Source organism: Colossoma macropomum, unplaced genomic scaffold (assembly GCF_904425465.1).
Source record: "Colossoma macropomum unplaced genomic scaffold, Colossoma_macropomum, whole genome shotgun sequence".
Classification (NCBI taxonomy): Eukaryota; Metazoa; Chordata; class Actinopteri; order Characiformes; family Serrasalmidae; genus Colossoma; species Colossoma macropomum.
The window spans coordinates 24,021,275-24,044,657 of record NW_023494803.1 but is presented as its reverse complement, the minus strand read 5'-3'; the positions used below and the strand labels follow the sequence as shown (position 1 = coordinate 24,044,657).

Genomic DNA, 23,383 nt, shown 5'->3' with positions numbered 1-23,383 from the left:
TCTCCCACGTGACGTTGTACGTCTGCACTGTTGGCGTACGGAGCTATAATGTCCACGTCGACCAAACCGGTGGACCCCGCTGTACGTGATACTCCAACACTGAAGAAGCCGGCAGGGCGATGCTGTTGAAGAAGCGCCAATATGTGGACACGCTGCTTATGTTTATGACCCATGCCCGCTGCAGAATGCAGCAGGCTCTACTGAACGGCCCCAGCCCCTGGAGGAAAGCGGTTGGGAAGAGCACGTACGACTTCCTAATCAATCAGTGAAACTCCCCAGACACTCGTGTTCCTGACCATGCACGCCATACCCGGACACATACCGTCTCATCATTTCCTGAACAGACTACATGTTCTTCCTGTTCCTACCTCTCTGAAACCTGTAGTGGACACACATAAGGGAGTACCTTTTTTCCCCAAATGTGTGAGAGAAAAGTACAGTGGAATGCAAATTGGAAGAGTATTAACCTGGTAGATATTGCTTATGTTCACATTAAAGTATCAAACTGTCTCTTACTTGAAAAAGTAAAAGTCAGTTCTCTACCATATGAGCCCTTTAAATGTTAAAGTAGATTACTGGTACTGTGTTATACATTAGGGTGAATCTAAGTAATATGGGTCATTAGTTCATATAGGAGAACAGTGTTGGGTAATGAAACACTTCTGTTATTTAATTTGTCTATTTACAGCATTTCCTTTACCTAATTTACAAGTAATATACTACTAACATCATCTGAAACTGGAGTAAACAAGTTCCTAATTAGCCACTTTCAGTCCAGTAATGCCTGAATCACTGCATTTTGGTTCAACATGGTCCAAACAAGCCAGTTGCACCTAACAATGTGTATGTTGTGTTAAATGCAACCAAAGTCCTATATTTCATAATCACTGCATTAAACCAGTGTCTACACAGGCAAAGAAATAATCCTAAGCTTGCTGCCTTTGTTGCAAGAGCATTAGTCTTATACAGAGAAAAATCTTTGCCATGGACAGAGAGACAAGTATGAAGTCACATTACTAGCAGTAAGCCACTACACTGCGGACATCTTAGTTATTAAAAGAGGAACTAACAAAGATGTGGACATTTACTCAAACCTGATGTCCTGGGATAAATGACAAAAAAGCGAACAAAGCAGAGTAGAAATTAAGAATCCCTTTATTACAGACAATGCTCAGGCAGGGTTTAGAATTACCTGAATGTTATAGGTTACAAGTACCAGACTAGTACTAAGAACAGATGTACAGGGTTTTACATTTTAGCATAATTTAAATCACCGTAACAGAGGCCAAGTCTATTTCCTTCTATATCCGACAACTGTAAACATGTACCTGTTTATACGTTACACCTACATGTCCTGAGAGTAGCCAGAGAGAAGTGAGAGGGGAGCTTTCCTTAGAGCATCAGAGGACTCCAGTGTGGTCCTGACTGGAGGTTAGAAATGGCAGGTGAGAATATGAGTTACAGCAATTAGTTTTAGTGCTTTTGTCATTCTAAGATGGATCAGATGCTAATTTGTAATGGGCACGGGTGAGGAGCTCTAGCTAGGTCTTTCCCTCTTAGTAACTGCGCCCGAATAAGGTGTAGAACTGAGCTGGTTCTTTGCCACTGACACACATCTGGCCTGGCTGGAGGGTCTTCAGGGGCTGGAAGGGAATGCACAGGCTCTTTGCTCCCGTTGAGGGTGCGCCTGGCTCCAGGTCCTGATCCCTGTGGTCAGGCAAAAGAAAAAGAAGTGTTAGTGTTAACAGGACCATGCACAATACTTTCTCTCTCTCTGACAGGGTAGTATTATATAATGTGCACATGGTTGAGAGTAAAAATCTGAAATTAAAACTGAAACAGTCTCTTACTTGGCTGTGGTCTTTTTGATCCAGTCCTCACACTCAATTTCTCCACAGAAGGGAATCTGCACAATCTGTGAAGTCAAAAATCGAAAATACAGTTAGTTGTTAATGCACATTGCTCTGTTTTGCCCACTGTTTCTTTTGAATCCACAGGTAAGATCATAGACACTGTATTAGTATTAATATACCTTTCCCTGGTCCAGCTCTTTCTGGAATTGCTCCATAGTATCTGCTGCCACCATGTGTTCTTTGAGATCAGCAGAAGCCCTGAAACAAGAGAGAGCTTTAAGGATGAAGTCCTGAGAAATGTCATAATGAATAAAAACTTACAACCTGAAAGACCCACTGCTTTTTCAGACTGCATGTTCTAATGATTCATTACATGTATTTGTATGCATGTGTACCGTTTGAACATATTATCCTGAATCTCTTCAAGCAGGAGTTTGATTCTATTCTCTGCATGAGCGTCAGGTAGAGTGATCTTTTCTCCTGTGTCTCTTCTCACTGCCACACATTGGCCCTGCTTCAGATCCTTAGGCCCAACCTCCAAGCGAACTGGCACGCCCTGAATTTAAGAGTGTTTAAAGCATTGCAGAATGAATCAGAGAAAAAAAAAGGGTAAAAAGAATGTCTAGACAGCATAACTGTGGATCATCTAAGCAGAAAATGTGCACCTTCAGCTCCCAGTGGTTGAACTTCCACCCAGGTGAGTAGTTGTCTCGAAGGTCAGCCTTCACCCGGACGTTAACCTTCTGCAGCCTGGAGAGATACTTGGAGCACTGAGCCAACAGCAGCTCCTTCTCAGCCTCAGGTAGAGTGGCTGTGATTCCACAGGGAATGATTATCACCTGAGAAAACAAAGATGAATAATTGAGGAGAAGCTCACGGTAGTTCATGGTCATGACTTTCAATAGTATTACTGAAGTTCAATAATACTGAGAAGAGCTACTTTGGTTGTGACTTTAGGTTGTACCTGAAGACAGGCTACCCTGGGTGGCAGCACCAGGCCCATGTTATCTCCGTGCACCATGGTCAGAACACCAATGGTGCGAGTGGTGAGGCCCCATGAGTTCTGATACACCAACTGCTTCTCACCAGGCTTCTTAGGATCTTCAAAGACTATTTCAAACATTTTGGAGAAGTTCTGGCCAAGGTGGTGTGATGTTGCACCCTGAGAGATCAACAGAAAAAAAGTGCATTTAATACATTACTATTGACGTGCAGGAATCTAAAATTATCTTATTTATCAGATTACATCATTTCTACCTTCCATGTACACTACAGGGTAGGAAACCATAAGAGAAAATATTTTTTACAGAGTAGTATTTTATTGCAGCCCTAAATCACATACACCTGACTCATGTCCAGATGCTTCTAATGGCATGAATAACCAAATCAGGCATGTTAAATAAGAAATGTCTAAATAATTAAACACTGGCCATCATGAGGCAGTGTAAACCTGATGTTTTTTCCCCATATCCTATAGCTTTTCCCCATAATAGTACAGTACTGCAAATCAGTGGAATATTTTGCAAAATCTTAAATCTTCTGGTTAACTTTGCTATCAGTATAGTTCTTGTGCAGCTTGTCGGCAAATTTACTTTATTGTAAAGCATTTTTTTAAACTATTAAATCACTGCTTACTTCCACTCTTTCAGCATGTAGTGTATACGGAGGTATTTATCTATATATGAAAATATCTAGTAGGCAAATTACTCATATTCCAGGCAGTATAGTGTGTGGGTACACACCTGAATGGCTCTGCCGCTAGCTGAGATGAAGGCCTCTACTGTCGTGGTGTAATTTCCTCCTGCAAACTTCTCCTTCTCTGTCTTCTTGCCTTTGACCACAGGGATGGCCAATAGCTCCTCATATACCCGTGCATAGAGGTCCAGGATTTGCAGTACCTGTTCCCACACAAAAACATACAAATAGTGTGAGGGAGTTTTTTAAGGGACACTCCGGCCAAAATGAAAAATGTAACCATGACTGCATCTATTGTAAGCATGCTTACACACCTCTTACAGAGGTGCCTCTGTAGTCTCTAGAGTGAAACTTTGTGGTTTAAAGAGTAGAATTTAAAGGTGGAAGGACCTTTTGATAAAATACTTCTTTGGGATGGATTTTTTAGGCAGGCTGTTTGAATGTTTCAAAAAAGTTAACTGGTGAATGCAAAAGGCAGAGAGCTAACATTACTGCTACATATACATACACACACACACACACACACACACACACACACACACACACACACATTGCCTAATATAATAAAAAGGTAACTGTTGAAGCATATTAGACTATTGTTTAACCTCCTCTGCTGCCTCCTCCTTGGTGGCAAATGCTGTGTGTCCTTCTTGCCAAAGAAACTCTCTAGTCCTCAGGAAGGGCTGGGGGTGTTTGAACTCCCACCGCTGACAGAAAGAATGAAGACGGGGATTAGCACTCGCAAGGGCTAGTTGGCAGTATATTACTGGAGCAAAATTATAGGCTGAGACTGACCACAACGTTGCACCACTGGTTGAGTTTGATTGGCAGATCTCTGTGGGATTGGACCCACTTGGCATAGGCAGGGTACATCACTGCAAAAGAAAAAGAATTATTTATGAGTTGAGGTATTTGGTTTGAAGCTATACAAAATCATAAGACGGCTGCAGGGTGTCTCACCAGTCTCACTAGTGGGACGCACAGCAATAGGCTCAGCCAGCTCAGTCTTTCCTGATCTCGTCACCCATGCAACCTAGAAAACCCATGCAAGCAGATAAAGATGTGAGACCTCCCTCTGAGACTGCTCTCCAGAATTCACTTTTACCTAAATTTTCATACCTCAGGAGCAAAGTCAGCGATATGAGACTTCTCCTTCTCCAGAGCAGCCTGAGAGACGAACAAGGGGAAGTAGCAGTTCTCCACTCCCAGTTTCTTGATCTCCTTGTCAAAGAAGTCTTTGATGCTCTCCCAAATTGAATACGCCCAGGGCCTCAGCACGTAACAGCCGCTAACATCATAGTACTCAATCATCTCAGATTTGGTGATAACCTGATAACAGAGCACAATCCAGATGGATATGAAGAGACAGCAAAAATACCTACTTCTGCATGGTTGACTATACACATCTCTCAGATATACAATATGAATGAAATGGAAAAAGCCTGGTAGCATATATACAAGTAGGCATAGTACTGGGCAATATTTTGTCTATACTGGTACATCATGACATCGATATATTGGAATACTGCTTTTCAGTTTTAGTGATATATGCGCCTATCATCAGAGAGTCTGGTAATAAACTGTGGCCAAGAATCACCTTCTTTGAAAGGAAATGGCCATTTGACATGCAAAATAACTAACCACAGACAGTGCTTTTCATGTGACAGGTAGAAGCAGGCAATTTTCAAAAATTCATCCACTCAAAACAAAAGCTGCATACACTTTGGCAAACACACAAGGACATCTTGCTTAGGAGCTCCAAAGAAAACGTTTGAATAACTATTACAAATATGATGCCATACACTGTTTTCAGTCCAGCAACTATGTCTACACTCATCTTCGAAAGGCTCACATTGTCATGACGCGCAGAGTGAGCAACCACCTGGTGGGACAACTGAAACCCCCAGCACAGAAGTGCGTGCACACACACAGGCAGATAACGAACCAAAAATGAACAGACAAAATCCTGATAGTTGTGGCCAGCACAGCTCACTATAAATATCAAATGCTCTATGTACATGTTGGCAGAGCATCTGTGACAGAGTAAATGCCACTGCACACCAGATGTACCATGGATAGAGCAAGCTCAAGTTCTTTTATACACTCTACTTGTGTATTTTTAATGATATAAAACATTCAATTCATGATGGCTGAGGTAACTTTCTATTGACCTTTGTTTACTGAAAAGACAGATGGCCTTTCTTGGTGCAAATGTCAAGTCACATGTGATCTACTGTCACTTTCTGTAGTCTCAATATGGCTTTAAATTTAAAGGTAGTAAAGGCAAAATGCTGTGAGGAGTGCTGTGACGCAGAGAAAATGAACAGTTCTTGGAGTCGGCAAGTGCTGCTCTGCATTGACAGTAAATGTCAGGACCAGTGTGCGTACCTTCATTTAAACAATAGCTCTGAATATTTGGATGATTCATGACATTCATATGCGCTATGGCCTCAAAATCAATAACACTCGGGAAATATGGGGTTATTAACTATATTATTTGTGTTAACCAACATTTGGAAAATATCATGATACTGAATTTTATCAATATTGCCCAGCACTAATAAAACAACCATAATTTCCAAAAGACATCATTCATACGTCATATGGCACAGTACCTGCGTGTACCAGTCAGCCAGATTTTCTTCTTTCTTTGCCTCAAGTCCTAACCTAAAGCAAAGACATTAGAAAACGTTAGCTTGTTAATGCTGGCTGGTTAACAACCAACCAAAATATATTTATGCTGAAATCAGAGTCTTCAGAGTAGGAATCTTGTCTCTGAACATAGTTTTCAGAATGTAAGTCATGTACTTTAATCCTGCCAAAATGTACACAAACTCAGCACATAGTCTGAATTATATCAGACGTGACTGCAGTGATTGTGATTTAGTCTTGGAGGTCAAAACCAGTTATGGCTGTACTAAACCAACAGCAAAACTTTCTCAAGCCTCCATTCATATAATCATTCTCAAACTCTAAAAAGATCATTTATTTGGACAAGAAAAAAAAAACTAAAGATATCAATGTCTATAAATTTCAACTTCTTCCACTTTCTCTCATACCGTGTTTGTTTCTTGGGCCCCTGGCCATCTCCTGCTCCTGCTGCCCCGCTGTCCTGGCTCTGCTGAGACTTCTCTCCTCCTTTCTGCTGCTTGCGGCCACCTCCTCCACCTTGTTGTTTCTCGGATGCATTCTCTCGCTCCTTGCGGCTTTTGTCCTCTGATCTTGTGTGTCCTGGGGCTCCTGGGGTGCTCACTGGCTTGAACTCCTCCCCAGTGAGGGCTTTGTACTGACCTTTCAGCTCCAGCAGGGTCTTCACTGCCGCATCCACCTTCTCCTATAGCATGAAAGGGAGAAAGTTTTTTCAAAGGAGTCTCTGCCTAGACAATTTCTGCCCAAGACTATCAGCAAACTTTAGTCATTTAAACTTCTAGTTCTACTAATCACAAGAGTAATCATTCATACTGGATCAGGGGAAACATCTTGAGCCTGATTCCTGAGCAGAACACATGTGATGCATTTATAATAATAAACTGTATTCTTCCAGTGCAGACTGAAAGTGTGAATTCATGGGAACTACACTACAGACATTACAAAAACATTAGTGTTTCTCATATTTAAAGTATTAGGAATAATGGGCAAATTCAACATTATGACTATTCAGCACCTTTTTAGGTCATATTGAGAGCTATTTAAATAATCTGTAAATTTGTCAAAGACAACATTTTAAAGTGAAAGGTACAATGCACCTACCTTAGGGGCCTTCTCTGCTTTGAGCTGTCTAACTTGCTCCCCCTGCTGGGCTACCTGAGCATACAATGCCTGGGCCTGAGGAGAAGAGCTGGACTGAGGCGGAGAGGGGCTGGCCTGTGCAGGAGCTGCTGCAGCACTAGGAGCCACTCCTGGTTTGTACTCTTGTCCAGTCTGCTGCTTATACTCAGCCTTTAAAGCCAAAAGCTGTTTCACAGCAGCATCCACCTGATCCTTGAAACGGAAAGGAAAATAATATTTATACTGAAAATTCCCCAGGTGCAATATTTTCTCAGAATTGAGGTAATGCTAACAAAAACTAGAGAAAAACCTTGAGAGCCTTCTCTGTTTTCAGTTTCCTCACGAGGTCACCTTGCTGAGTTACACGGTGGTAAATGTCCAGTGCAGCGTTGTCAGGTGAGCTGGTCTTTGTGGGCTCAGGGGCAGACTGTACTTGGGCTGCTGGAGCTGGTGCAGCATTGGCTGGAGGAGCTCCTGGCTTGTACTCTTGACCTGTTATTTGCTTATACTCCGCCTTTAGAGCCAGCAGCTGCTTCACAGCAGCATCAACCTGGTCCTGTGGAAAAGAACAGAGGCAGAAAACATTAAATTAAAAAAAGAAAACAATGTGACTAAGCATTTGCCATATAACCAATGTGAATCTGAGGCCCAAAGAACAGATGTCACCAGTCACTGGAAAAGTATCTTTCACAGGTCTTTGCAAGTATAGCTCCCCGACATGTTTGAAAACGGTAGAAAACACACAGAATGAACTCCAAAGTCGCAAGTCACTGTCAATGTAAGTCAGAATTACAGTACGCCATTCAGTGGGTATAGTGCTGAAAGGAAATTTTACAGAGACACTGTGGTAGGCTGTGTTCTCCTGGCATCTGCCAAATCCAGATTCGTTAATCATACTGCCACATAGTGAAGCATCATTTATGGCTCCAAAGAACATGTTTACACTGCTTCACTGCTTTGTGGCTGAGCTGTTGTTGCTCCTACGCTCATCCATTTCACAATAATAACATTTATACTTGACCGAGGCAGATCTAGCATGGTGGAAATTTCACAATTCATGAAATTTTCACAATTGACTTGTGGCAAAGATAGCAGTGCCACGGTTAAAATCAGAGCTTTTCAGTATGACCCATTCTATTGCCAATGTTCATCTAGAGAGATTAATTCTGAAAACAAAATCATCTGCTGTAGCCCTATATTCATCCTTGTGTAGACTAAGTCCAGGTGGTAAAATCAAATTTTGGTCCAGGGACTCACCTTCGGTGCTTTCTCTGACTTGAGCTTCCTGACCACCTCACCCTGTTCTGCAACTCGTCCATATATGTCAGCAGAGGAAAAGCTGGATGAGGAAGTGGGCTGTGTTGGAGCTCCAGAGGGAGCAGCCATGCCTGGTTTGTAGTCCTGACCTGTGAGTTGTTTAAATTCAGCTTTTAGAGCCAAGAGGACTTTCACAGCTTCATCTATTTTGTCCTGTAAACAGACAGACAAAGTGGAAAACAGAAAAAGTTTGTTAAAATAAACAGAATGTTTAGTCAAACACAGACATACAGAGATAATGTATTTAACATCACCAAAGAGACAGAAACCTTGGGTGCTTTCTCAGCCTTCAGTTTCCGAACAATCTCTCCTTGCTCAGCAACGCGTGTGTAGGGGCAGGATGAAGAGGACGGGCTTGGGCTAGTGGTTGCAGGGGCAGGGCTTGTTTGCACTGGAGATGAAGCAGGAGGGGCCATGCCAGGCTTGTACTCCTGGCCTGTCAACTTCTTAAACTCTGCCTTTAAGGCCAAGAGCTGTTTCACAGCTGGGTCCACCTGTTCTTTCGGGGCCCTGTCAGTCTTCAGTTGCCGCACCAGGTCTCCTTGGGCCACAATGCTGGAGAACAGAGAAAAGGCATCTCCTGAGGCAGCTTGCGTTGGGCTGGTGGATGGAGCAGGTGAGGATTTGCTTGGAGAAGCAGGCTCAGCTTTCACCTGAGAACAAAAGAGGAGGAGTGTAAAAAAGACAACATAAATGAATAGAAGAGATCAGACATCAGCAACATGGGGTGGCTCCTGACTGATGGATGGTGTACTCACAGGTTTAGCAGTTGGCTGGTTCTTGCTCTTATCCTTGGAGCCAGCAGTGGGCATCTCTTTGGTGTGGCCATCTGGGATGTACAGTAAGACACAGGGACTCTCCTTACAGCTATGAGGACTGGACAAATGGGTCAAAATCTACAGGTTAATACAGTTCAGGGGTAGACAATATAGCAAAAATAACAACACAGACATTTTCAAAAGAATCAAAAAAAAAACACAACAGTAGTAGTAGTAGTGTCACTTTTTAAAAACATTAAAAACTATGAATACAATTATATTTTCTTTCACATAGCGCACTGGACTTAATCCAACAAACTTATACTACCTTGGCAACAAAACATGCAGCTGGTCAGCATTCTGTCAATACACATGATATGCTCAGAAAAACACACTGTGATTTACCATAATAACAATACATATCATATTGTACCTTGTACCATATTGTAGTACAGTCACAACAACCACACTGCAGCATTACAAAAATTACACTTAAATTCAAAGCAAGCCCAGATTAAGCTTCAGGTTTATTAACTGTTAGAAAAAAACCATGTTCATCATCAATATCAAGCTGATATAAAGCCTGTTGCAATTCTACAGCATTTTTCACTTATAGTTCAGTGACACTAGCAAAAAAGTCTGGAAAATTTGGAATGGAATCTTTTAATCAATACCACATGGTTTCTAAGTAAAGATGTCTTAGTATGATCTGAATGAGAGAACTGCTTCTGTTTTACAGAAAGAAAAAACATCTTTTACATTTTTGCCATGTTTTTGATATTTCTTGCCCTTGAAACAAACAGAAAGCAGCCAGAAGAACAGATCTCCATCTGTCAATATGGACTGCGAATATAAATAATTGTGTAATAATTAAGCAATTATGTAATGATTGGAGTTTGAGTTATGATAAGAGTCATGATTAGAGTTTAACAGCAAAACAAAAGTCCAAAAAATCTTTTATACTTCCAAGGGCCAAGTGAAGCGACGTGTACTGTTACAGTGGCCACACAGAACTACTGGTGTTTATATGAGGTTGGGAAAGTATTAACCTGACTGGCTCATAGGGCTGGTCACAGATGTAAAAGCCCCTCCTCTGCAGCTGGATGATATCACCCTTCTTCAGGTCTTTCAGGCATGGATCTCCCAGCATCATCTCCTCTGTCTGAGAATACATAAAACAACACATTTCTCACCAACACAATTAGTACCTTTTATCTGCATATATTTGTCCCACATACTAATTCTCATTATGAAGAAGTAAACATGAAGGGAGCCACCCTGCAGCAAGCCCAAAACCTACCTTACTGTTCTTGTTGATGTAGTCTTTGAAGTCATCATCCTTGCCCAACACAGGTTTGCTTATGAGGTGCTGGTAGTTAACACATATGGTGGGTATGAGGGGGGCTTTTGGCGTGTCTGCCAGCCAGGTGATCTTGGTAGTCTTCTTATAATCAGTATTCTCCAGGTTCAGACGGCCTTCCAGAGATGTGATGGCTCCGCTGTGGTCTCTGCAGAGAATAAGGCAAAAGAGAGATCTCTAAGCCTCAGTGCTCAGCTAGCCAAATCCTTTGGTCTTTTTTGGTTTAATTTTTTAGGTGTTCCCTTATAAATAAATTATAATATGTACAGAAAAGGAATACTTCACCCAACAATGCTAAAAGAAAAACAAAAGGAGCCAGTAAGCCTAATGCATGAAAATGAAAGATGGTCCTGTCTAGCATTTATTATATGTAACCATTGTTGGATTAAGTTATTTTACTGCTGTGTCCAGTAGGTGGCATTATGGATACCCAACTGTGCTAATTAGTTTACTCTTAAGGGTTTTACTTGTGGATTTTGGTGACAATGATGTTTCCCCAGTTGATGAAGGTAACAGTCTCTCCCTCAGTAAAGGTCTCAGCATCAGCCCCCTCCACAAACACTTTTGGGCCATACCACACTGACTTCATCCCCACATCTGCATTCTACAAACAGGAGAAAACAAAACTTAAAACACTGCTCAACCTGGCCAGATAATGCTGAAATGCCTATAGTTTAGATCTATGACCATTCATGAATACAACTCTCCACATTCTTTACGTATATTGGTTATGTAGAGACTAAATGCTAAGGAATATACTGTCACAGAAGTGACAAACTACAGAGAATTGGCTACCATCATCACTTGGGCTGCCGATAGTTACCTTGGGGTGTTTAGCAACTTCCTTCAGCTCCTCCTTGGCTTCGAGAATGGAAATGGGAACCACCTGTGAGCTTTGCAAGGCAGTGTACCTGGGAGCTACCGGATCAATGACCTACAGCAGAGAGAGCATGAGCGAGCACAAGAGAGGATGGATAGAAGGGAAAAAAATAGCAAAGAGAGATTGAGTTCAGGTCACCACTACAAAACGTAACCAAACAACAACAACTAAAAGAAAAAGAACGAAGGCTCTCAAACACAGAAAAGAAATGCGACATAAAAAGTGAAGGGGATGACATGGAGGAGGAAGAGAGAAGGACATGAAGCGCAAGGAAGGCTTAACTATTTTGTATTTACCCCAAATGAAAGCTACAAAAACCAGAGGATCAAGCGGTCTAAGTTTCACAAAGTTACATCAGCGGCTCAACATCAGTATTATTCACACACAGAAACTTAACGACCAGCTCAGTTTTAAATGTAAGGTTACAAGACAGAATCTTTTGTACATGCAATAAGTTAGTCACAAAGTAACTAAATGAGTATGACTGAACACAATTTAGCATTATGAAGTGGAATACTGTGGTGTACAGAATCTGCCAGAAGCTGTATTAAAGGAGGGAACCACACAAATTGGCAAATACACTGGGGGAAGCCAAAAGGAGCAGCAAAGACAGGTCTCATCACAGAAACTGTGTAAAAATTTCATAATAATACAGAATAAGATAGTTATGACTCATTGATAAGAGGTACAGTCACAAATCTAGACATGGCTTGTAGGTATAGTTTTGGCTTCTGTGACAGAGATAAATTGGAAGGGGGGGGGGTTGGGGGGGGTTGTCAAGGTTCAGAAATATAGAATGAGACAAACAATGAAAAATGGACAGAGGAGAGAAAGTTAGAGAAGTGAGGAGGGCGAACAAGAGGACAACGAGGACGAGGAGGAGTACCTTTTTACAGCTAACTGGCAGCTTGGAAACAGAAAAGTGAGATGCACTTTAATGTAAAACACTCATGTGGAGCTCAAAAGGTCAGAGACAGGTCAGGTTAGACAGAATGGGAAATGTTTAGAGATGCATTCTTCATACTGAGCTCCTATTACTGTAACACAGTTTATATCGTCCACTGGTACTGTTAACTAGGGCTGCACGATATGGACATAAACTGCAATGCTTTATAAAGCCAGATCAGATACATGAAGCAGATACTTTCGGGAGTGCAGTCACGTTATTTTGGTGAGAGGAAGAGCCATTTTTGTAATTGTTAGGGTCTTGTGAGTATTTTGAGTACAATGAGCTGATTTTAAGAAAAAAAAAAAAAAACAGTTTTGTTTTGGGTTTGTTCAGCCCCCTGCCTGGACATTCTGCACAGGCTGCTGCTGTTGCCCAGGAAACGGGGGCAGAGTGAAGCGGTTGACACAAGAATCAAGCAGAAAGGCACTGAACCCCTTTTTTGCCCCTTTTACTTGAATAGGCATGCAGCATCTTAGATTCCGACCACTGGCATTGATGGAGGTAACTCCTTGACACCACTTAATTTTAAACGGTAGTGCCATAGCCATTAATAAGTACATAGAGCGTAAAAAACGAACCATCCTACATGTAGTTCACAGCATTATCGCAGCTAGTATATTTAGCCTCAAGTGCAAAGGTAGGCCACACTGACTATTTTGCTTGTGTTGGCTGTAGTCTTAAGCCATAGCCTACAAATTAGAGCTGGGTGATATGGCCAAATATGTTATCACGATAAACAAAATTCATATCGTTCGATATCGATATATATCGCAATAAATGTCAAATCATCTTTTTTTCCCCAAGTTTGAAGGGTGATTTTTGCTCCTGAGTGTGTAAAATCTGTTTTAAGCTATGCTTTATGGTCCGAACACAACAAACACTCACCAAACAGTGGAACATTTCACAAATCTGTCATGGGACAGTGGGAGAAAGTGTCTGGTGAGCTGTTTTTCTCAGCTGGAAAAGCACGGCCGCAGTTTTTGTAATCGTCATAATTTAAGAAAGAAAACTATTATTTTTAGCTGTCTGGTGATGAGTGCTCAACAAGTGCTAAACTGTTTAGTTTCTCAACAACATCAACTTAGTACGAATAGCAAACACTAGCTGGCTCGATACATCAGTGATGGATTACACCACCTTACTGACATCACTTCTACCACATCCATATCAGAGCACATCACAGTATTCAGACACCAGCTAGCAGACGACTGGATTTCTCTATCACAGTAGTTTCAGGTGTGAACCGCAATATATCAACACCAGACAAACATAGCGCTCCTTTTAGGTATGTTTAAACTGAAAGCGGTGCTTTTGTGTTTGCTTTGATCTACAATATCATCAGTTCGCTGTGTTGTGCGAGTGACGGAGCGCTACTTCAAGTTAGCCAGCTGCTAAAAACAGCTAGCCTGGAAAGATAGTGCTCTCCCGCTCTCCAATGCCTCACAGCGTCCTCAGTTTACTTTTGTTTAAATCAGGGCTGTAACTAACATGAACCCACTTCTTTCTTTCACTTTTGCTGCTTGGGAACGCACTCATACTTAAATATGACTTTTTGAGTCCTGTAACAGTGCTGTAGTTTTGATGAGCAGATGTGATTTAACCTGCTAAAGCTGGTTAGGATGTACGGAAAGAGGTGAGTTCACTGTAGGACAGTACAGTTACGCCACTGATCTCGTCATTCACACATTTTGGTCACAGGAGAACAGATCGCCGGTCGCTCCACTCAAACAGGGAATATATAACTCCACGTTTCAGCCATTGCTAAAGTATATTTGGCGACCCTTTTTTATTCATCACCCCTCCCTCCCTAATCATGTCGAAAAACTCGGAAGTGCTCCCTCTCCTGGCGGCAGCAAGTAGGGTCACTTTCCTTGCAGTAGAAAAACAGGGCTTTCGCTAGAACGTGGAAGTGTGAGAATGGTGTATTATATCGAACATTTATCGAACATGTCTTATCGCTTTATCGAGGAAAAGTTATATCGCGATAATTATCGTTATCATTTTATCACCCAGCCCTACTACAAATACGTTTGTTTGCTAACGGTTAGCCAGTGTAGTTAGCTCCATAACAAAAGAAGCTGCGAGCTACTGACTACGTTGCACATATGCTTAAACTATGCATATGAATTTCAAGCTAGCCCCTGGCAGGCCATATGTATTCGTTATCTTGGGCTAATATGCGCTAATTGTAAGTAAACAGATCATTTTAAGTTAGTCATATCTGTTAAGCTGCATTTTTTTAATTCAATACAATGTAAAGCCTTGTTTATATTAAACACGGCTCTGTGTTTGATGTTTTCATGGGCTGCATCTGAGATTTTAGGCTTGTCAGTTGACGATTAATCACAGACTAAACACTCGTTCAAAAGAATTTGGCAAAATTTGCATCCCTAGTGTGTACTATGTAACTGACTTTGCAGCATAATGGCCAAGTCACTCACTCTCCACATGGATGGCTGGGGTTCAAACTCACCCCATCCTCAGGGTTAGAAATAAAACTGCTGCTGTTACATTAGACATGACTTCCAAAAGCTACATTTTCGCTAATCACTGAACAAACTCATATTGAGAAAACAATAAAAATGACTAATCGTGCAGCCCTATTACTAAACAACCCCAATATCTGCCAGAACAATGTGTGCCTAGTTAACTCAGGTGTCTGTAAGGTCAAAGTGCTGTCTGAAGGGGGCAGTTACAGGCACAGCACAATGTCCAAAATATCTCCCATTCAGAACCTTCATACCTGATGATCTTCCTAACAAACACCTTGTTATAAGCACCAAAATACTGCTTTTAAACTAAAGAGGGTGGCAAAAGAGAAAGACAACAGCAATGATGGTACTGAAAGAGCTGAAAAATGACTGTCTAACTGCAACCAAGAAGAGGTGGTTAACTGAGGAGGATGGATTGGAAGCCAGTGAGCAGAGCATTTGAGCCTGAGGCATGCTTAGTGTGTGAAATGAGATGCAGAAGATGCAAAACACTTCTTAGAGTGTGCTGGTTCCTTAATGCCTAAATGACACGCAATGATTCTGAAAGGGTTAGAATCAAACAGGGCAAACAGCTGTTGCACTATTCAGTAAACGTAAGTGAGAGATTAAGCCATTTCAAACAGCAGCTGTATATGTATTAAAGTACAACATTGCAGGGGAAAACCTCTGGCTTAAGAAGGTGCAAATCAAAGAGTGGATGATTAAGGACAATGAGAGACAGACGATGAAAGAAAGACAGAAATAGGAGGCACAGCCATGCATGCTGAAGGGACTGAGGAGAGTTCTGGGGACAAACACCACGCTTAAGGAATGAGCCCTCTTATAGTGCACAACGTGCAGAACCTGACATCTTGAACAACATTAAAGAGGAATTTCACCAATTTCTGCATAATTCAACAGTTAAGACGTAAACAAAGTCATTCGGAGTGGTCTGATGCCAAATTACCACATTTTTTAGAAAATGGTTGAATCGTAAATGTTCACAGTGGCTGTGATAGTAACCAGACATCCGAAGAGTTTAATGCCTATAAAAGGTACCTCACAGAAATTTATTACATGAATATGCTGCCTGACACCTAAGACACTGTTTCATGATGTTTTAAGATAAGATCACAGACTAAGACACATTTAAAAAAAAAAACATTGATGGTGGAGAGGTTGTGCAGGTTGCTGTAGAGCAAATCAGTACTCATAGAAAATGTATTTACCTCTATTTTTCTTATGATCGACTTACAATTTTATTTACTACCCTGGTTGTTTTGGGTAGTAAACAAAATGGCTATTTCTCTGTTGCAGAAATCACAACCCATGTATCTTCTTACCATTATGGTTATAATAGTTAAAAAAAATATTAATGATAATAATAATAATAATAATAATAAATAAAAATTATACTGAGTCTGCAGGTTTCTCTACAACAAACCACTTGATGTCACACTGCTCTGAAAGACATTACTTACACCTCTGTGATGAATTATTAAATTATGCAGAAATGTTTAAAAATCTGTGGAATTCCCTTTTTAAAAAGTGACAGTTAAATCTATTTATAGAATAATTATTGATGGCAAGAAGCCAAGGTACATTAAGTTTCAACGAGATACATCTTTTCTGACACTCCAGTAAGGATAGTCTGCTATATGTGCCTCTTTATAAAGGTTCTATGGCATGCTGATCTATGGGTGCCACACCCTTAGCTCTAGGCAGTCAGTGCAAAAACTGATCCTAGTTCAGCACACATACTGAAAAGTCTGACAGAGATGCAGATTAATTCAGCTTGGAAGGCCATGGGTCTTTACCTTTTTGTTGAATGCCCAGATCTTATCCCACTCCATGTTGACCACAGATCTGGATCCACCCTGTGTGAAAAAATTTAAAATTGAAGAAAACATTTAATTCACAACAAAATGAAATTCATTAAAAACATTACAAAAACTTCATATACCTGAGCAGCAATAAACTGTTTGAGCCCCTCAACAGTCATTCCTCTGCGCAGGACACCTCTGACCGTGGGGAATCGTGGGTCATCCCTTAGGGAGAAACAGAACACAATTTATAGTACACACTTAAAACCTTTATTTCAAGGTGGTTATGTCTAACAATGGGAAACAGATCTGGGATAACTCACCAGCCATCCACATAGCCCTGGTCCACAAACCACGTGAGCTTCCTCTTGGAGAGCACGGTATTGTTAAGATTGAGGCGGGCGTACTCCCAGATGTAAGGCTTACGCAGCCGCAGGGCATCAATTACCCAATAGAACTGCTCGTCTCGATCATGGTACTCAGTGGTGCGAAGAGCATGGGTCACACCCTCTATGCTGTCCACAATGGGACAGGCAAAGTCATATGTAGGGTAGACTCTAGAGGAAGAGAGGGATTGAGAAAATGTGCGAGTGTGGTCAATAAACAATTCACAGACAAGGAGGGAAAATGGACTGCTTGCAGAAAGAAAGAGGTCCGCACAAAGCATTGTGTGTTGCCAACACTCACTGGGCAACAAAACACAGAAAGAGGTGAAAGTCTGTGTAGATTTGTGTAGACTGTGAAGATCAGATGGTTCTTTACAGGCAAACTGGACAATGGAAGTTTTTAAGCCAAACAGGCATTTTACATTTTTAAATCAGTTGCTTATATAAAAATAACACAAATCACATAAAGTACTACATTACAACTAAGAGGCAACTGGCATTTTAACACAATGAGTTATGCATAATTATGGTACAATATTAGATATTATTGGCTGATTGCCAAATTCATGTTTTGAACAAAATCTGATTCTCATTTATCTAGCCATTCTCTCTGTACAATATGGTTAGTTCAGAAATGTAAAAGACTGCACTTCATTATAGGCCATGAAAAACAGATCACCATTAACTAGTTAACTACATACTTTGAATGGCAACTGGAAAGATAACAGATTTTCGGTCAGGTAAAAAACAAAGAAACTCATGACATCTGCTTTCCAGTAGAGAGTAAAATGGGCAAGCTTTTGTAGAAGAAGGGCGACAACATACTTCATTTATTTTAATAAACAACTGTTAAGAACCACAGGGCATTAGCAGAACAATAACAATTTGTCAAAATTTGTTATTGAATTCGTAATTATTCTGAAAATGTAACATATATCATATTTTAGATGAGAAGAACAGTGCTGCCCTCTGCCTAACTAGAAACGTTGCTGTTTGCCAGCTGTGTGGCATTTGGCGTAGATTATTAATTTGCAATGGTTTCTTTATTTATTCTTTTGTTGCGCTTTATTGGACAAAACCTGTTGTGCGAGATGAGAACGAACTATCCAGCTTGCAAAATAAATTCAACAGGCAGGGCAGAGTGGTAAAAGTGAGATGCCTTTGGTACATACAAGGAACAACAAACTACAAAGTGCAAAATAAAGCAGATGAGGGAAGAGGTAAGACAAAAGAAGGAAGGAGAGAAAAAATGATTCCATAAAAGGCAAGTGAAGCTAGAGTGGGTAATATAATTTACTCCTTGTTTTCTAAGCGTTCAGGGTTTTACAAAATTAGAAAGGAACTTGTATCATTTATTAACTTAAAGTGCTTATAAAAATATACACCAATGTATATCTTCACAACCAGGCACATTTAAACTATATGAATTTGCAGCTCATACTGGCCAGCCATGGTGTATGTGCATGTAAACTCACTTGTAAGTACTTCCAGTGCGAGGGTGGGGGGCGTTCTTGCAGCGGTAAAGGGTAGGATCACGCATACAGCCATTGTTGGAGTTCATGTCAATCTTAGCTCTCATACAGCAGGTCTGACCATACTCTGTACCTGCCTTCATCTCTTCCCACATCTGAATGTTCTTTTCCACAGCTAGAGATTTAGAGAATGAAAAAAAAGGGATAGAATTGGGGGGGGTGGGGGTAAAACTAATAGCAAGTGCTGCAGAAACCTATTAAGTGCCTCACAGACATTAAGTACGTAGGGTAGGGCTGACACAAAGTCAAAATTTCTGCATAGTGTGAACTCTAACACAGCAGGCACTTACAGTTATTGCGGTGGCGAGACTCGACCCTCTGCTCTCTCTCCTGCTTCATGGCATCAGGGGGTGTGTCATCAATATAAGCCCTGCCCTCCCGCAGCAGCTGCTCAGCCAGACGCAGAATGGTGGGGAAGTGGTCGCTTGTGTAGGTAAACTGGTCTGGCTTAATCTGCAGCATGGCCACATCCTCCAAGATTACCTGCAGCACACCACAGCAGCTTCTTACTTTATGGGGTATACGAGAACTTCTAAAAGTTCTAATGTGTTATTCTTTAAACCACAGGAATAGAAACAGTTAAGGAACTGGAAACACAACAGCCAACAGGTAACAGTAGCAGAAGCTTCACACCTTCTCAAAGTCCTCCTTTTCCTTCTCAGGGTTTGTGTCATCAAAGCGCATGATCAGTTTGCCCTTAAAGTTGATCTGGTAGTGCTGGTTAAGCAGGGCAGCCTTGGCATGGCCAATGTGTAGGTACCTGCACACATAAGCACAAAACAGGACATTTTATGTAACCACCTGTTATTTCACATAACTGAGAACAGTATTAAACCACTTCTCATGTATAGTGTTTGGGGTCACTCACCCACTGGCCTCGGGGGGGAATCGCACCACCACCTTGCCCATCTCAGCTCCAGGCAGTTCCACAAACTTGCCGACATCTTGTTTCTTCTCCTTTTCCACAGCCTTAAACACAAACCACGGCAGTGATAGATATAACAACCTTTTCTACACTAAAGCTGGGCCAAAGCCACTTTTGCGTTTTCAGTTTTGTTTGGTAATAATAAATGTAAAGTAAAAGTTTTAGTTTGACTTATTCTTATCATTGGCAATACATCAAACGTGCTTGGTGATTTTATTCCATGTTGCTTAGTAAAAGGAAGAAGTAAACAATGATTAGTAGAGATGGCATAAGACTTACAGCAGTCTGGCTGGCAGTGAGCTTACTAGCCCACTTGCTGCCCACATCGCTGAAGGGCACCTGAGAGCTCAGGAAAGAGAACCAGCGGCAAACATGAGGGAAAGAGCTTGACTTAGCCTGTGTGGCCTGCCACTCCCCACTTCCTGTAGACCAAGTAGAACACAAACTTTGATACTAAGCACAATTTGACACTACTGAAATGACTTAAAGCAATAGTCTGGCCAAAAATCTAATTTACTCAAATTTCCTCTTAATCATTTAGGCAGTCAATCAGCAACACATGTTTGATAGCCAAAGTCTGCTTCTTTGGTTTTGCACTGGAGCCAAGAGTCTAATGTAGCTAGCAAGTTTTAAACCAATCAATTAGCAGTGTGCAAACTGCATATCTAAATCCCCACACACTTGCCTGAGACTACTGTACTGAAAATTGTGAGAATTACTGTAATACTGTGAACTACAGCTTGCTTATGTGGTTTCTGGTGTCGGCTACTATGCAGTTTTTAGATAACAGTATATTATTTAGAATCAGAAACCACATAAGCAGGTCTACAATTTGACTGATCAGGCACAAACTCTTACCTTTAAGAGCAGCCCAGACACAGAGATCAGCCAGGGTGAGGCCATGGCCCACCAAGAAGGTACGCAAGGCCAATGCTGCGTTCAACTCCCCAAGCGCAGGAGCCAAGCCTGACTGCCCACTGAGACGCCGTGCACTGAATTCAAGCCAGTGGTCCACCTAGAGTGGAGAGAGGAGAGAATCCAACATACAAAGGCTATGAAACACTCATTCTTACAAAACAGTTCCGACTCTGAACGCTCTCCCCTTTTATGAAGGGGCATATGAGAGGATGACTATTCCCTGACCTCTGTTTGTTCCATCATGTTGGAGCCATACAGACCCAGACTGGGAGCCACACGTGCAAGGTAACGTGTAATGGAGTTCACATCATTGAACTGAACTTGACTGAAAAGAAGACAGAATAAAAAAATATTGCTTATTGAGAATATTGTGTGAACGTCTTTAAAAAGCCTCTCCAATAACACTAATTTATTAAAGCTTAGTATCCTCTAGATTATGCACTTACATACCTAAGGTTAAGGATACTCACTCAGAGACATGGAGCTTGGTGTCCTTGCCTTCCTGCACAGAGAGATTGACGCTGTCCTTCACATGCTCTGCTGCCAACAGTGCCCCTGCAGGCAGACAGAGGGACTTCAGTTACTAAAAAACTGTCTCAGCCACATGCTCACGGCATCACATCTTTCCAAGTTATTCAGCAGTTTTAGTGGAAGCACTTAAAGACACATCCTCATGAGATTACAGATCCATACCAATTTGTCTCACAGGTGCCTGTTTTTCTTGTAGTATCATGTTGACAATCGACATGTTACCCAAAAGGAACAGTCTGGCTTTTTTCCACTGCAGGATTGAACAGTTCTAAATATTAAGAGTAAGTGTTCCAATGGTGTTTCCACACAGACATGGTGTTTCAGCGTGTAACACTCACAGACCATGCTCAGCAGAGCTTCCACAGCACAGCTAACTATCCATATTCAAAAGCTAGCTACAGAACTCTTTAGGAGTGATGGTTTACTGATGTAGATATTTTACTTGCAAAACTAGGGAGAGCCTAGTCTTAACTTAAAACACTTTTGTACATTTCAAATTCAAAATATGACTTGTTGGATACTTTACATAACAGGTTTTCTCATTAAGCTAGATAACGTATGCAAAAAATGAAGGTTATACAACCCAGCTAACAACCCAGAACTCTCCTATTGGACAGGCTTACTTTATCTGGCTATCTGAGAAATGCTTTGTCTCTGTTAATCTGCTTTGTAAAAAAAGCCCAAGATCTTTTGTATCCTATTAATGCAAACAAATATGCTGAAACAGAAAATAGTACATAAAGTACTAAAAAGAATAACTTGTTCTGCTCAATTCCAAGCATATATTCCAGCTGTTCGTCTCACTCAGAGCATTCAAAAAACAGTAAGCATTAATTAGAGAGAAGAAAAGAAAGGTGTGGAACACAAAAGACACATTTTGTCGAAAGAAACATTTTGTCTAAAATGACAAATGCACTGCAGCTGAGGGAGGTGGTTGGGGAGTGACTCTTCTCCATCAAAGACAACTACAGCTCTACAGTTCAGTCCAGTAAAGGTCTCTTTTATTGCACTTCAGTGTGCGGTTACATCAAAGGCAAATAAGACCTCACGCATGCAATCATCTACATGAATAAAACCAAAAGCAACCTAAGAGGTTGTTTTTCAAGTGATTGCAGAAAGAGCCTTCAGAGCACACAACAACTGCTGGCACTCATAGCAAGATAATTTGACTAGCCTGGAGTAAAGCAGCCTCATTCTCAGTCAGACAGTTCACTGGCCATCTATAACAGAATGCAAAGGGCTTCTTCCCATCAGGTTCATCGGGTTGTTGGTTAAAATGTGACTGATACGATGTATGACAAAGAAAAAAAAATGTGCATTGTATAAAGTATAACGATATGGTCGACACTTTAATCCTGTGAGCTTTGAAGAAAATTTAATCTGGAAAAAATGTCTTTATTTATTTTAAGCAACGTGCGATGTTGTTATTGGTCACAGGGCTGTCTATATATTACAAGAACATTAAACTATTCACGCCGCTAGTTTTTCAGCTCGCTTGCATCAGCCAGTAATACCGTTTCTTAACGAACGGTGGCACCACTGGAGGTTAATGTGTCTAGATCATTTAGCCAGACAGACAACACACTGTTTTTAGAATAATATCTGCAGCTAGTTAGTTAGCTAAAGTAACCGAAGTCTGTTAAAAATGTTTTTTTTTTTTTTTAAACTCCACAACTTTTCCCAGCGTACTTATACCCGGCAAACAGAGATATACGCATAGCCAATCAAACTGAATGAAACAATGCCAAGTTTACAGATGAATGGAAATCTTTAAGAACGTTTATCTGATTGTTTTGACCCTACATACAATTTCATCAAGATGCAAATAATTTACTGAACAGTCTCCAGTTTGTCAAGTGCTTGGAGAGCTCGGATAGAGATATTTTTCAGGCTAAATATAGCGAGCTTGCTAGCAAATCAGCTATGCCACGACGGCATAAGGTTAATGCTTAGCTTTAGCTACATGCGCCACCGGTCACTCAACACGAATGAACAGCGGAGCTGTTCTTACACCACAAGTCGCGTTTTCGCATTTAAATCAAAGAAACGCATCTGGTGTTTTTACCTAGAGGAGGGTTGTTGGTGTTGATGGTGAGGTTTAAAGCCATGCTCTCTCCTCCCTGCTGCCTTCAGCTCTCCCTCTTCTACACTGAGCGCTGCTCGCCAGGAAGCCCTGCCTGCCTGAGACCAGAGCCACGAGAATATCCTGCCCTGGCG

At 41.2% G+C, this 23,383-nt stretch overlaps 1 protein-coding gene and 1 non-coding gene across 2 annotated transcripts; both read right to left on the bottom strand.

Moving 5' to 3' along the window:
• Positions 1-1,137: 1,137 nt before the first annotated feature.
• On the bottom strand, positions 1,138-23,373 carry eprs1 (glutamyl-prolyl-tRNA synthetase 1). The gene is made up of 34 exons (XM_036592733.1): positions 23,232-23,373; positions 21,106-21,190; positions 20,861-20,960; positions 20,576-20,732; positions 19,997-20,139; positions 19,661-19,761; positions 19,426-19,552; positions 19,083-19,275; positions 18,736-18,907; positions 17,198-17,431; positions 17,015-17,099; positions 16,869-16,928; positions 11,575-11,685; positions 11,219-11,355; positions 10,692-10,899; positions 10,441-10,553; positions 9,392-9,509; positions 8,903-9,286; positions 8,574-8,786; positions 7,627-7,872; positions 7,299-7,529; positions 6,608-6,882; positions 6,164-6,215; positions 4,668-4,877; positions 4,509-4,581; positions 4,344-4,423; positions 4,154-4,255; positions 3,596-3,751; positions 2,818-3,015; positions 2,519-2,692; positions 2,249-2,409; positions 2,033-2,111; positions 1,851-1,915; positions 1,138-1,707 (listed from the first exon to the last, which is right to left on the bottom strand). The coding sequence occupies exons 1-34, from the start codon at positions 23,272-23,274 to the stop codon at positions 1,557-1,559; spliced, it is 5,037 nt and encodes a 1,678-aa protein (XP_036448626.1). The 5' UTR covers positions 23,275-23,373; the 3' UTR covers positions 1,138-1,556.
• On the bottom strand, positions 6,369-6,498 carry LOC118824240. The gene has a single exon (XR_005008592.1). It is a non-coding gene; the product is annotated as a small nucleolar RNA SNORA47 (small nucleolar RNA).
• Positions 23,374-23,383: the final 10 nt, after the last annotated feature.